General features: G+C 43.6%; 1 protein-coding gene across 2 annotated transcripts; it reads right to left on the bottom strand.

Annotated features, from left to right (window-relative positions):
• Positions 1–7,573: 7,573 nt before the first annotated feature.
• LOC115830345 (ribonuclease pancreatic) lies at positions 7,574–9,290 on the bottom strand. 2 transcript variants are annotated; one of them, XM_030808343.1, is made up of 2 exons: positions 9,015–9,290; positions 7,574–8,311 (listed from the first exon to the last, which is right to left on the bottom strand). In XM_030808343.1, the coding sequence occupies exon 2, from the start codon at positions 8,284–8,286 to the stop codon at positions 7,816–7,818; it is 471 nt and encodes a 156-aa protein (XP_030664203.1). In that variant the 5' UTR covers positions 8,287–8,311; positions 9,015–9,290; the 3' UTR covers positions 7,574–7,815. The 2 variants fall into 2 exon arrangements, with proteins under 2 accessions (XP_030664203.1, XP_030664204.1); XM_030808344.1 differs by lacking the exon at positions 9,015–9,290 and adding an exon at positions 8,467–8,655.
• Between the last annotated feature and the right edge of the window lie 4,916 nt (positions 9,291–14,206).

Below are 14,206 nucleotides of genomic sequence, written 5' to 3'. Positions count from 1 at the left end.
TTATTGACATGAAGTTGTTCATCATATTCTCCTATTATCTTTTTGCTATCTGTGTAATCTGTAGGGAAGTCATCTCTCATTTCTGATATTGGTTGTTTGTGACATCTTTCTTTTCTCCTCCTCAGCTTAATGAAAGGTTTAGCAATTTTGTTGATCTTCTCAAAGAAACAGGATTTGGTTTTATTAAATTCCTCTATCATTTTTCTGTTTCTTATTTCATTGATTTCTGCTCTCACCTTTATTGATTTCTTTCTGCTTCCTTTGGGTTAAATTTTATCTTTTTCTATTTTCTTAAGGAGGATCCTAAGATCATAATTTGAAATTCTTCCACTTTTCTGATATAGGTATTTAGCGATAAAACCTTTTAACCTAAGTAACAAACAGAGAGAGGGTCTTTAAAAGAAAAAGATATTTATTTGGGAATAAAGTATTGCAATGGGAATACATGTGTCATAGTAAACTGTGTGCATATTCAGGGAGGTAAAGGAAGACAAAGGATTTTAAAAGAAAAATGAAGAGGATTACAAAATTGTTTTGAAATGATTATCCTTGGCAACAAAGATCACTAACAAGGATGACACCAATTTGAGGTTGGATAGGCAGTTGTTGAGTAAATATCCTTGCAGAAATATTTTTTAGATGTTGTTGCAATGGCCTTTATGCAAGATGGTGGTTTTTGAGGTCTTTTGTGATAGTTATCAGTCATACAAGCATAAGAATTCTCCCTTCTTAGTTTTCCCCAGCTCTATTTGTCAGGATTTTTGTTGTTGTTGTTGTTGTTTGTTTTTCTGAGATAGAGTCTCACTCTGCCACCCAGGCTGGAGTGCAGCTGTGCAATCTTGACTCACTGCAACCTCTGCCTCCTGGGTTTAAGTGGTTCCTGTGCCTCAGCTTCCCAGGCGGCTGGGATTACAGCTGTGTGCCACCAAACCCAGCTAATTTTTTTTTTTTTTTTTTTTTAGTAGAGACGGGGTTTCACCATTTTGTCTAGGCTGGTCTAATCTGGAACTCCTGGCCTCAAGTGATCCACCCACCTTGGCCACCCAAAGGGTTCAGATTACAGGCGTGAGCCACTGTGCCCAGCCTTGTCAGGATTTCTTTAACATTAGTGACTCCGTTTTGATTCTGACAACTTTCACAAAACTTTCTCTTAATTGTACTTTCTCATCATCACCCAATTTTTTATATATTGTATATATTTTAATTTTTTTCTCGATTTCGACTTTGACCCAAATGTTACTTAGAAAATGTTATGTTAGGCTGGGCGCAGTACTTCACACCTATAATCCCAGCATTTTGGGAGGCTAAGGCGGGTGGATCACCTGAGGTCAGGAGTTTGAGACCAGCCTGGCCAACTTGGTGAAACTCCGTCTCCACTAAAACTACAAAAATTAGCTGGGTGTAGTGGTGTGTGCCTGTAGTCCCAGCTACTCAGGAGGCTGAGGCAGGAGAATCGCTTGAATCCAGGAGGTGGGGGTTATAGTGAGCCAAGATCATGCCACTGCACACCAGCCTGGGTGACAGAGCAACTCAAAAAAAAAAAAAAAAAGAAAATGTTATGTTACATTTCATGTATATATATGTATGTGTGTGTGTGTGTGTGTGTGTATATACACGTGTGTATATATTATACGTGTGTATATATATTATTTATATATAAATAATATATAAATGTGTATATACTTTATATATAAAGTATATATACACAATATATTTTATATATAAATATATAAAATATATATACTTTATATATATAAATATATAAAATATATTTATATATATATATATATAATATATAATATATATAAATATAATATATATAAATATATATGTAAAATATATAAATATATAAAATATATATAAATATATAAAATATATATAAAAATATTTATAAATATATAAAATATATATTATATATATAAATATATATATATATAAATATATATAAATATATATATAAATATATATAAATATATATATAGAAAGTTGACTATAAAACAACCTCAGGCAGGCCCTTCAGGAGGTATTCCAGAAGAAGGCATTGTTGTAGGGGATGATAGCTCCATGTGTTATTGCCCCTGTAGATCTTCCAGTGGCACAAGATATGGAGGTGAAAGACAGTGATATTGATGATTCTAACCCCATGTAGCCGTATGCTAATATGTGTGTTTGTGTCTTAGGTTTTTTTGTTGTTGTTGTTGTTGTTTGTTTTTTTGAGATGAGTTTCGCTCTTCTCTCCGAGGCTGGAGTGCAGTGGCGTGATCTCAGCTCACTGCAACCTCTGCCTCCTGGGTTCAAGCAATTCTCCTGCCTCAGCCTCCCAAGTAACTGAGATTACAGGCATGTGCCACCACGCCCAGCTAATTTTTGTATTTTTAATAGAGACGGGGTTTCTCCATGTTGGTCAGGCTGGTCTCAAGCTCCTGACCTCAGGTAATCCACCCGCCTCGGCCTCCCAGAGTGCTGGGATCACAGCTGTGAGCCACCGCACCCAGCCTGTGTCTTAGTTTTAACAAAAAAGTTTAAAAATGTTTTTAAATAGAAACAGAAAAACAGATAAGCCTGAGCAACATGGTGAGACCCTGTCTCTACAAAATATACAAAACTTAGCTGGCATGGTGACACGTGCCTGTAGTTCCAGCTACTCAGGAGGCTGAGGTGGGGAGGCAGAGGTTGCCGTGAGCCAAGATTGTGCCACTGCTCTCCAGCCTGGGCAAGAGAGTGAGACCTTGTCTAAAAAAAAAAAAAAGAAGAAGGAGAAAAAAGCTATAGAATAAGGATATAAAGAAAACATTTTTGTACAGCTGTATAATGTTTTAAGCTACGTGTTATTATAAAAGAGTCAAAATTCTTTTTATTTAAAAATGTATAAAGTTTAAAAGTTATAGTAAGCTAAGTTTAATTTATTATTGAAGAAAGAAAATGTTTTCGTAAGTTCAGTGTGCCCTAATGATACAGTGTTTATAAAGTCTACAGTAGTGCACAGCAATGTCCTAGGCCTGCACAATAACTCACCACTCACCCATTGACTCACCCAGAGCAACTTCTAATTTTTTTTTTTTTTCTTTGAGATAGAGTCTTGCTCTGTCACCCAGGCTGGAGTGCAGTGCCACGATCTCAGCTCACTGCAACCTCTGCCTCCCAGGTTCAAGTGATTCTCCTGCCTCAGCCTCCTGAGTAGCTGGGATTACAGGTGCACACCACCTTCCCCAATTGATTTTTGTATTTTTAGTAGAGATGGGGTTTCACCATGTTGGTCAGGCTGGTCTCGAACTCTTGACCTCACGATCTGCCCGCCTTGGCCTCCCAAAGTGCTGGGATTACAGGCGTGAGCCACTGTGCCTAGCCGCAGCTTCTAATTCTATAAGCTCCACACGTAGTGTCTTACAGAGGTGTACCATTTTTTACCTTTTATACCATATTTTTACTGTAATTTATGTTTACATACACAAATATTTACCATTGTGTTATAATTGCCTATAGTATTCAGTACAGTAAACTGCTGAACAGGTTTGTAACCTAGGAGCAATAGATATAACATATAGCCTAGATGTAGAGCAAGCTGTACTGTCTAGTTTCAGGTAATATAGTCTATAAGGTTCCCAACAATGATGAAGTCACTCAACGACACATTGTATCCCCATCATTCAGCAAAACATGACTGTACTTGGTGTATACACTGGTTTTATACTCCCTCTTTTGAGAGTTGGTTCTTGAAATCAAGTTTAGGCCTTTCTACCATCTCTGCCTGATCTTCTGTGCTTTCTAGATCTCTGGTTATCCCCTCTCTTGGGATGATAGAATTCATACTCCTATGAGTTCCAGTACTAATGTTCCTGGCCCCCCTTTCATCTGAGGCCCCCAAACAAAGATCATATGTTGGCACCTTGAATTATAAATACAGAAAACTGTAGTGAGACATTGCCAATTCTGTCCCCAGTCTTGGATTGGTTGCATGCAAGTGATAGAATAGGATGTATGATTCTTGATTCTAAGAGTAATAGCTTTTATTATGTACAGACATTGTCCTAAATATTTTTTATATGTGACCTCAACTAATCCTCAACAAATCTCTGCAGTTGATACCATGATTATCATGAATTTTACATAGGGAACCTGATGTTAAAAAAGTTACGTTCCTTGCCTGCGGCCACACTACTCCCAAAAGGCACAGTGGAGTGTGAAACAAGTCTGCTTCACTCCAGAGCCAAGGCTCTTAAACACCATACCACATGCCTTGGTGATAGTGGCTAACTTTCTGAGTGTCCACAGATGCTGAACACTATGCTTTCTCTGAATGTTATCTTCACCACAGTACTTCTAATTAATTGTTACGAATATTTTCATTTTACAGAAGTCCAACAGGCACTTGGAGTTGTTATCCTGTCTCAGGTTTTTAAAATCCAGGCTAGACCCATAAAAAATAAGCTAATCTTTGTAACTACTGCACTCCCTCCAACCTCCATTCATTCACTCCTTCTTTCACAAATGCTAGAAAAATGTTCCTTTGACTTAAGAATGTGTATGTCCAGACATTCCCTGGATTTTAAAAGGGCAGATTTTTTTTGGTAGAAGAGTATATCCGTCTCTCTATGTTCATTAATAGTGCATTGGGAATTTCTGAATTGAATCATATTCCAAGAGTAACTGAGAACATGAACACTCCTGAACCGAGAACATGAACTGAGAACATGAAAGCTCAGCTGATGGCAGGGGAGAAGTTGCAGAGGAAGCGTGAGGGCTGTTGCACACTAACTAGCTGGCGGTACACAACTGACCAAGCATGCACGAAGGCTGCCTCACTTCACATCTTCCCAAGGGCTTTCATGCCCCTACGTTTTTTCCCCCCCTACAGCAGCCTCAGAAGGGAGGCAGGGCCAGTTCCCTAAGACCTGTTAACAGTTTCTAAAGTCCCTCCACTCCATCCAGCTGTCCCAGGAAGAAGTAGGTGTTCATTTGTCCCCACAGACACTTCTATTTACCCTGCAGCCACCCCATCCCCACCACTGTGGCATCTAATTTAGACCAGCCCCCCATAGGGATGTGTCAGGGCAGCTACAGATGCAATCCAAGAGAAGTGGAAGAATTGGTTAGAGGGTGTATTCATTTGCTAGGGCTGCCATAACAAAATGGGCGGCTCAAACGATAGAAATGTATTTATTTTTTAAAATTTTGAGACAGGGTCTCATTGTTGCCCAGGCTGGAGTGCAGCCTCGACCTCCCAGGCTCAAGTGATCCTCCATCTCAGCCTCCCGAGTAGCTGGCATATAGGTATTTGCAACCTTGCCTGGCTAATTTCTTAATATTTTTTATAGAGACGGGGGTCTCACTATGTTGCCCAGGCTGTTCTTGAACTCCTGAGCTCAAGCAATCCTCCTGCCTCAGCCTCCCAAAGTGCTGGGATTACAGGCGTGAGGCAGCATACCCAGCCAGAAATTTATTTTCTCACTGGAGGCCGGAAGTTCAAGAACAAAGTGTGGCAGGTTTGGTTTCTCCTGCTTCCTCCTTCCTTGTTCTGCAGTGAGCAGGTCTATGCTACTGTACCCCCAAGGGCTGAGGGAGATGAGAGGCCAAAGAAAGGGCTTGACCGAAGTGGGAAACCGAGAAAATAGCAGAATCATAACATATGTAATAATAGTAAGAGAAATGGCAATAGTTCATCGAATGAACTGCTGTATTAACCAAGCCTGGAAAGAATTTAAGTAGCCCCCCTGAAGTTAAAGTTAGAAGAGAATATTAACTGTCTGTCCCAAGAAACGTTAACCATATCTATCCTCCACATATTTTGTAGGCTCTGTAAACTGTTTCTTTCTTCCCTGCACAGCTGCAAGGTCACAAGACAGATAAGCATAAGCTGCAAACCAAGTTCTCACAGAGATGTAAGACGTGTTGCAAAAGTGTCACAGTAGCCTTTTGTTCTCGCTTCTGTAAGCCTGCTTCACTTAGTTCCCGCCTCAAAATGCTTAAAAGGGACTCATTTTCTTTGTTCTGGGCTCAGCCTTTTAAGACACAAGTCCGCTGGGCCAGTGTACACCTTAAAATAAACACCCTCCTGCACGCCATCTGGTCTCTCTGGTTCCTTAAATCCCACTTCACGACAAGTTCAGTTTCTCAAAAAGAAACATTTAATAGAGACTTACAAATAGATGCCATGTCTCAGGCAGCCACAAGACAGTGGATCTCCGCACAGGGCCTGCAGAAAGTATTCTTTATATGGCAAGCTTCCCCCCCCCCACCCCGCAAGATGGAATCTTGCTCTGTCCTCAGGCTGGAATGCAGTGGCGCGATGTCGGCTCACTGCAACCTCTGCCTCCCAGGTTAAGTGTTGACAGATGCCAAAGGTAGTCTTTCAGTGGCTGTCAGGACGGGGGGCCAAGAATGGAGTGGACTCACAGGCTAAGAACACTGGGAGCCTGTGAGAGCCCACCAGCAAGCTCTGGGAGACAGCTACTGCTCCACAGCACTTAGGGAGGAGGGGAGCTTTCTTCCTGAGTTACAACAATGGCTTCCTGAGTTACAACAATGGCTTGGAAGTCAGGAAACTAAGGTGTAGTCCCAGCTGTGCCACTAACTAGCAACAAGCCACGTGGAAGTCACTGGAAAGGCAGGGGTCACATTTGGTCAGGGATGGCAAATGTGTGGCACACACACCCTTCCCCCTCTCATGCCTTCAATAGAGGCTGTTGTTCAACCACATCACTGTCCAGAATTTTTTTTACAGCATTTTGGGTAGGCACTTTCTTTTTCTTTTTGAGACAGAGTTTCACTCTTATTGCCCAGGCTGGAGTGAAGCGGCACCATCTCAGCTCACTGCAACCTCCGCCTCCCAGGTTCAAGTGATTCTCCTGCCTCAGCCTCCCTAGTAGCTGGATTACCACGCCCCACTACTTTTTGTATTTTTAGTAGAGATGGAGTTTCACCATGCTGGCCGGGCTGGTCTTGAACTCCTGACCTCAGGTGATCCACCTGCCTCAACCTCCCAAAGTGCTGGGATTATAGGTGTGAGCCACCGCGCCCGACCGGCACTTCCAATTAGAGTTGGTAGACAAACTGAAATCTACTTGCTATCCCTCAATTCCGTGCTCTCCAAAGTCACTTCTAGCTCTAAAATGTAAGGTTCTGGCAACTAAGAGGTGCACATTTTTCTGATTTAGTAATAGCTCACTAAAAAAAAAAAAAAAAAAAGGAAAATGGAAATTTAGGATCATAATTTCATTGAGTCCTCATCCCCACCCTGAGGCTAAGCAGGATCTTCCTGAGGTCACACTTGCCCTCCTCCTGTGCCAGAGAATGATTGTATTTGAGCTTCGCCCCTCTGTCAGGTCACCCTGCATGGCAGTGTCCCAGGCTGTAGCTCCCTTTTGTCGAAAACAGCCCACACTTAACAGTTTTATGTTTGGCATCAACGAATCTACAAGGAAAGGAATTTTCTCAAGCCACTAAAATCCAAGTCAGAAGGGAAGGCATTTAATTACTTCATTCACCGTTCTCCAAAGTGAATCAGATTTACAGTTCTTACCCATCGCTGGAAGGCAACGCCAGAAACAGTACCTAGACAGAACCGCTTCAGAAATCAGGTGTTTGCAACTGTGTTTTATTGAAAGAAAGAGTGGAGGGGTTAACATGGGGCCCACCTCACAACCCACTCTTCACCCCTAAAATCACGCAGGGATGGGACTCAGGAAAGGGAAGCATGCGTGTGTTGAATAGGAGCCCTGACTGGGGTTGCTTCTTTCACAGCAGGGAAGGAAGAGGGAGGAGGCAGCTGTGGAAAGGATGAGGTTGAGGGAGGTGGGGTATCTCGCCGCTCTGATCTTAGGTGGAGTCTTCCACAGAAGCGTCGAAGTGGACTGGCACATATGGGCTCCCTTCACAGGCCACAATGATGTGTCTCTCCTTCGGGCTGGTCCGGTATGCACAGTTGGGGTACCTGGAGCCGTTTGTCAGGCGGCAGTCTGTGATGTGCATGCTGGAGTTGCTCTTGTAGCAGTTGGCCTGCCCGTTCTTGCAGGTGACCTTTTCCTGGAAGCAGACATTCTGGACATCTACCAGGGGCTCGTGCACAAAGGTGTTCACTGGTTTGCACCGCCCCTGTGTCATATTCCGGCGCCTCATCATTTGGTTGCAGTAGGTGGAGTTGCTGCTGGGGGAACTGTCTGAGTCCATGTGCTGCCGCTGGAATTTCTTGGCCCGGGATTCCTTGCCCAGGGAAGGCTGGACCCAGCCCAGCACCAGCAGCATCAGGACAAACAGGGGGAGCAGGACAAGAGACTTCTCCAGAGCCATGGTGGCCTCACTTTCCCGGAAAAGCCTAATTGAGAAAAGGAGAGAGAAGGAAAAGAGCCCTATTAGAAAAAGAACTCCAGCTCCCACCTACGGCTTCCCTGGTTTACAGTTTCTGTTTCAGGTCAGCCAGAAAGACGTCCATCCCACTTCCTGAGGTTTTTCGTGTAATGAGACACTCACGTGTACCTTTCTCCACAAGCGTTTTATTCCCACTCTGCAAAGCGAGGTCTTCCTCCCCTCTAGGTGGTGACCTACGAAGTGACCTAAAATCCTGTCAGTTACTATCTTTGAATACTGGAGTTTCTTTGATCCAAAATACATTTGTACCCAGTGCTCAAATGGCTCATCGAAACGTCAGTTTGAATAAATCATGAACCAAATTGTATCCCCGACATCCAGGACCATGGGTGACAGAGCCTTGTTGTCCTACAGCATAAGGGAAGTCAGGCCAGTGCCTGACGCTGGCATCATAAAAGATTCCATTGTATTCCAAAGAGAAATGCTGGCCTCCCCCAACTTGGGGGCTCCTTCTTCTCCAGTCCCATGGATGCTCTGCAGCCTGCACGTTCCATCCTGACCCCTCTGCCCCCAGCTGATGTTTGCCTGGGCCACATGTTTTCAGCGCTAGCATCATCCAAGCTTTGTCAGTGCTGTGGACTGGCCCTAGCTCCCTCCTCTCCAACCCTGAAGCAGAAGCGGCACCTGAGAACACCTCTTGGGCTGCTTACCTGGATCTGCAGCTTGGTGTCTGAGAGAGATGGAAGGCCAGTTTCTGCAATCACTCAGCTCCTACGGTGTGGGCCTTATACAGATTACAAAGGGGTTTGGCTTCCAAGAGGAAAAGGGTGGGAGGAGCATCTAGAGCTCAGTTCAAATAAAATCAAGGACGTGAGGAAGGAGTGGTGAATCACCCAGGCCGCCGTCTTTCCGGAGCTGCTGAAGAAAGAGCAAATCTTTGCCTACATTAGTCCTTCTTCCTATGTGAACCACATCTGTCTGCTGATGCACAAGGAGCAGCAGAGAAAGCCACTACAGCACTGGTGCCCAAACCCGGCACACTAGGAACAAAGTCCTTGTCACTTCTTCGCGGGCCGTTTTCACCAAGTAGACTTGGAGGTTAACAAAGGACACAAAGCAGAGGTTCTAATGGGAGATGTGGAATTCTGGCCAAAGCTATTTCAGGGCTCCTAGGGAGCAAAACCCAAGTCTCTTTCTAGGAGGGCATTCTCCCAACACTACCACCTCTCCCGGGGGTGGGAGGCGGGCTCGGGGGGAATGGAGGCTGTCCTGCTGCCCCCAGCTGGAAGGCTTCCCAGATCTGGAGAAGAAAGGGGGAGTAACTGAATAGGGAGGAGGAGGAGGCCTCTAGGGTGCGCTCACCCAATTCTGGCCACTTCCCGCCCACCCTCCACCCCTGCTCTGGGGGCATCGAGAGGATGAGGCTGTTCTTATCTAGAGTAACCACTGACCCTGTAGGTCGGAATTGAGTAGAGGAACTAAAGATAAACTTCAATCCCAAATCTCAAATTCTTTTTGGGGAAAAAATACAAAGAATATCATATTTGTTAGCAGCAGAATGCCCTCCTAGAAAGAGACCTGTTTTTTTGCTGAGTAACAATTTGGATACCTCTAAGAATTATCAAAATATCCCTTCGTGCTCTGTATTCAGATTGTTTCAGCCTTTCTGTGTAAAAAGCGGCCACAGTGAAATTATCTGACCTACTTGTGTGATTGTAGGTCATAAGATCCTCATTCCAGAGAGGGTCCTGCCCTCCATACCCAGAAAAAAGGACGAATGCTCAGACAGGCCAAGAAGAATCTAGACGGGGAGGCCATGCTAGGTTTCCCCACTCAGTCTATTTTCATTAGATTGCACCCCTGTTGTCCAGTCATATTTCTACACAGCTGTTCATACTTTGTTGATACCCAAGCGTAAAAATGCCCACTTTCCCCTGTATCTTTGGGTCTTCTGAAGGCTCCCGTGTCGTGTAAAACTATGATCAAATAAATTTGTATGCGTTTTTTCCTACTAATCTGTCTTTTGTCAGTTGATTTTCAGCAAACCTTTGGAGGGTGAAAGGGGAATTTTTCCTTGGCCCCTAAAGTTTCCTTACTCCCCCAGCCCCCACCTATATTTTATTTTTCTGAGTCTTGAATAATACTTTTATTCTCTTGAATAGTCAAGTTAGAATGTGTTCATTCATTCGTTGAACTGTGGGATACAGACATAAATAAGGCACAGGACTCACCTGAAAGGGGCCTGGTGGGATGGTTTGGGTTAGTCAGGTGGACCCCACTAAGGCACTGGGCGTGGCTGCACAAAAGTGGCCTCCACCCAGCAAGATGATTTCAGAACCACAGTTCAGATGTGAACAGATCTTCTGTAACTATAATAAGGCTCTTCAACAGCCCCTGGCCCTAGGAATCCTGAAACTACAGGAAGCCATTTTGTCTATTTATGCACAGTAATCTAGACAAGCCCTTGGAGTTTTAATTGCACTTTGTGGGGAACCATCAAAAGCCCTTACTGCAGCCTTATTCTCGACCCAGTTGCAAAGGCATAGCCCCGCTTGTCTTAGGGCAGTAGATGCCACGGCAACACTTGTTGCTTCTGCTGAACTTGTTCTAGGCTCCATGCTTGACCTCCTGGTTTCTCATGCAGCACAGGCATTACACCCGACTGAGAACTCACTGCACATTTCAGGCAGCCGATTAAGCTCTTATAAGATTCTATCCCTCTCTCCCTCTCACAAATTACTACTCATCTCTGCAACACCCTGAATTCTGCCACCCTCTGTCCCTACCAGAAGGGGAGCCTCTTGATTGTCTTACCTCAGTAGGAAACATTCTGCATGTCAGTCAGATTTATTAGCAACTCCTATTGAGAACCCAGACCTAATATGATTTATTGATGGATCATACCTTAAAATTGAAACTTGAGGTTAGTACACTGAGGAAAGAAAAATCAGTTCTTCCTTTACCATCCTAGAGGGCTGGGGGCCCTGTAAATTAAAATGACAAAAGACAGATTTAACAGGAGAAAAGGCATAAAAATTTAATTTAATATTAATATTCTACATGAATATGGAAGTCTTCATAAAAAAAGAAGTGAAGACTCAAAGAAGCAATTAAATCTGAGAGTTTATAGGCCATTTTGACAAAGAAAATTGTGCAGAAGTGACAAGACAGTGTTCCATAAAAGAGCCACATATGTGAAGTGGCCCCAAATGCTGAAGGAGCCTAGAAACTAAAGAAAGGCAGACAAATTCAGTTTGTCAGTAAAGGGTGTTTTATTCTATTGGGGAACTTATAGCCGGAAGTGTTGTCTTGGGCAGCAGCAGGACAGGTAAATCTCAGCACTGTTATTCCCCAGACCTAGAGCTTATATACCATAGGGAAAAGGGGTACGTGCTGTATAGAGACAGTGAAAGGCAACCCTTCAGAACAGGCAAGAATGCTGTATTTGTCATAGCCCATAATTTGCATGATAACATTAAGGTTGTTTTGATCTAAAGGCAGGATTTATAGTGAATATATGTTCCTACACTAGAGACAGTAAATAAAGTAGAAATCAGGAGGCATTCCCGGGACATGGTTAATCAGACATTGACATGGTAGATTTGCATTCAAGATGGAGTCACTTTTGTCTCTGCACATAGGAAAGGGGTTTTGAGCTTCTGGGGAGGTTGCGACAAGCGGACTAGGAAATGTATAGTATATAAGGGTTGTTTAGTAAAGTTTGTTAAGCAAATTCAAGTTGGTTGTCTTCTCCATTGGTAAGTCCTCTGTGATTAAGTCCTCCTCTTCCTGGCACAGGAAAGGGAGACAGACATCCATACAAATGGGAATATAAATGGAAATTTCTCTTACAAAAGGGAAACTTGGCTAGGCATGGTGGCTCATTCCTGTAATCCCAGCCCTGTGGGAGGCCAAGGCAGGCAGATTGCTTGAGTTTAGGAGTTTGAGACCAGCCTGGGCAACATGTATGTTTTTCTACAAAACATACAAAACTAGCCATGCATGGTGGCACGCTCCTGTAGTCTCAGCTACTCAGGGGGATGAGGTGGGAGAACATTGGAGGTGGCGGCTGCAGTGAGTCGTGATTGTACCACTGTACTCCAGCCTGGGTGACAGAGAGAGACACTTTTTTAAAAAAAAAACAAAAACGGTCATTTATAGTTCTTTCACAGCAGGGAAGGAAGAGGGGAGAGGCAGCTGTGGAAATGATGAGCCCTGTTTTTTGAGTTTTTCCTGCATTTACTGTTTTTCAAAATAATCAACTCAAAATTATTGAGCTGGCATATTCTGGTTCCCTATGTTATTAGTAGGCTATGCTACCCCTATTTTAAACTATCCTTAAGAAAAAGTCTACTACCTGCAGTAAAATCAGCCCAGATAGCAAAATGTATTGCATTTACTAGAATTTGTCAACTAAACAAAGACCAGAGAGGAAACACATATACAGACTGCAGGTATGCTTTTGGAATAGCATATGATTTTGAGATGCTTTGAAAATAGGCATTAGAAGACCGGGCACGGTGGCTCACGCCTGTAATCCCAGCACTTTGGGAGGCTGAGGCAGGTGGATCACCTGAGGTTGGGAGTTCAAGACCAACATGGATAAACCCTGTCTCTATTAAACATACAAAATTAGCCGGGCATGGTGGCGCATGCCTATAATCCCAGCCACTCAGGAAGGCTGAGGCAGGAGAATTGCCTGAACCCAGGAGGCAGAGGTTGCAGTGAGCCAAGATCACGCCATTGCACTCCAGCCTGGGCAACAAGAGCAAAAACTCTGTCTCAAAAAAAAAAAAAAAAAAAAAAAAGAAAGAAAAGAAAATAGGGATTAGAAACGCACAGCAAGTTAAGGAACTTTCAGATGCACCCCCACTTCCTAGAGAGGTGGCTATTATATACGTAGAGGTCCACATAAAAAGAGACAATATGGAAACTAAAGGAAATTCTCTAGCAGATCATTATGCCAAAGAATCTACTTCAGGCCGGGCGCGGTGGCTCATGCCTGTAATCCCAGCACTTTGGGAGGCCGAGGCGGGCAGATGAAGAGGTCAGGAGATCGAGACCATCCTGGCTAACACGGTGAAACACCGTCTCTACTAAAAGTACAAAAAATTAGCCGGGTGAGGTGGGGGGCGCCTGTAGTCCCAGCTACTCTGGAGGCTGAGGCAGGAGAATGGGCGGAGCCTGCAGTGCCGAGACCGTGCCGCTGCACTCCAGCCTGTGCGACAGCGAGACTCCGTCTCAAAAAAAAAAAGAAGCTACTTTAACCAAGCTTATGACTCTATCTATACCTTTAAAGGATAAATCTCTGGGGGATTCAAAGAGGCCATTATAAAATATTGACATTTAGCCCCTGATTTTGAAAAAGAATGGAAAACATCTAGTTGTACTCTTCACTCAGATAATTACTGGTGCTGCTTGGTGACACCAGATGATCTCAAGTAGATATTACTAAAGGAGTTCAAAACATACCACCCCAAAATATGCCATTCTGGCCTATGGATTATTTTGAATTAAAAGCTCTTGAAAAACAGCAGATGCAAGAAGGGCACTCTGATCTTTCTAAAAGCAGGAGATAATGCTCCCATGTAAAAGGGACCCTCCCTGGAGGAAGGAAGACATTCTTATTACCAGAGATGGGGGCAGCTGAGGTTGAGAGAAAACTACAAATAAACCTTGTTAAACTAGCCCTTATCTCCCTAGCGACTTCTCCACGATTAACAGCCTAAGCCCATATCCCTTTGACTTGTCTTCACAATTTACTGCTTTGTCTAACTTAGTATATAAGCATCTACTCAGACTGGTTCATTTCCAGAAGTCTTCCATGCCATGTAAAACTTACATTAAATAAATGTGTATGCTTTTCACTTTTTAATCTGCCTTCTGTTACAGAGCCCCACCT

Source organism: Nomascus leucogenys, unplaced genomic scaffold, assembly GCF_006542625.1.
Source record: "Nomascus leucogenys isolate Asia unplaced genomic scaffold, Asia_NLE_v1 Super-Scaffold_361, whole genome shotgun sequence".
Classification (NCBI taxonomy): Eukaryota; Metazoa; Chordata; class Mammalia; order Primates; family Hylobatidae; genus Nomascus; species Nomascus leucogenys.
The sequence above is the reverse complement of the archived record's forward strand: the minus strand, read 5'-3'. Positions and strand labels throughout refer to the sequence as shown.

Coding starts and splice junctions, on each gene's coding strand:
- LOC115830345 (XM_030808343.1), bottom strand. CDS start 8,286: ATGGCTCTGGAGAAGTCTCTTGTCCTGCTCCCCCTGTTTGTCCTGATG.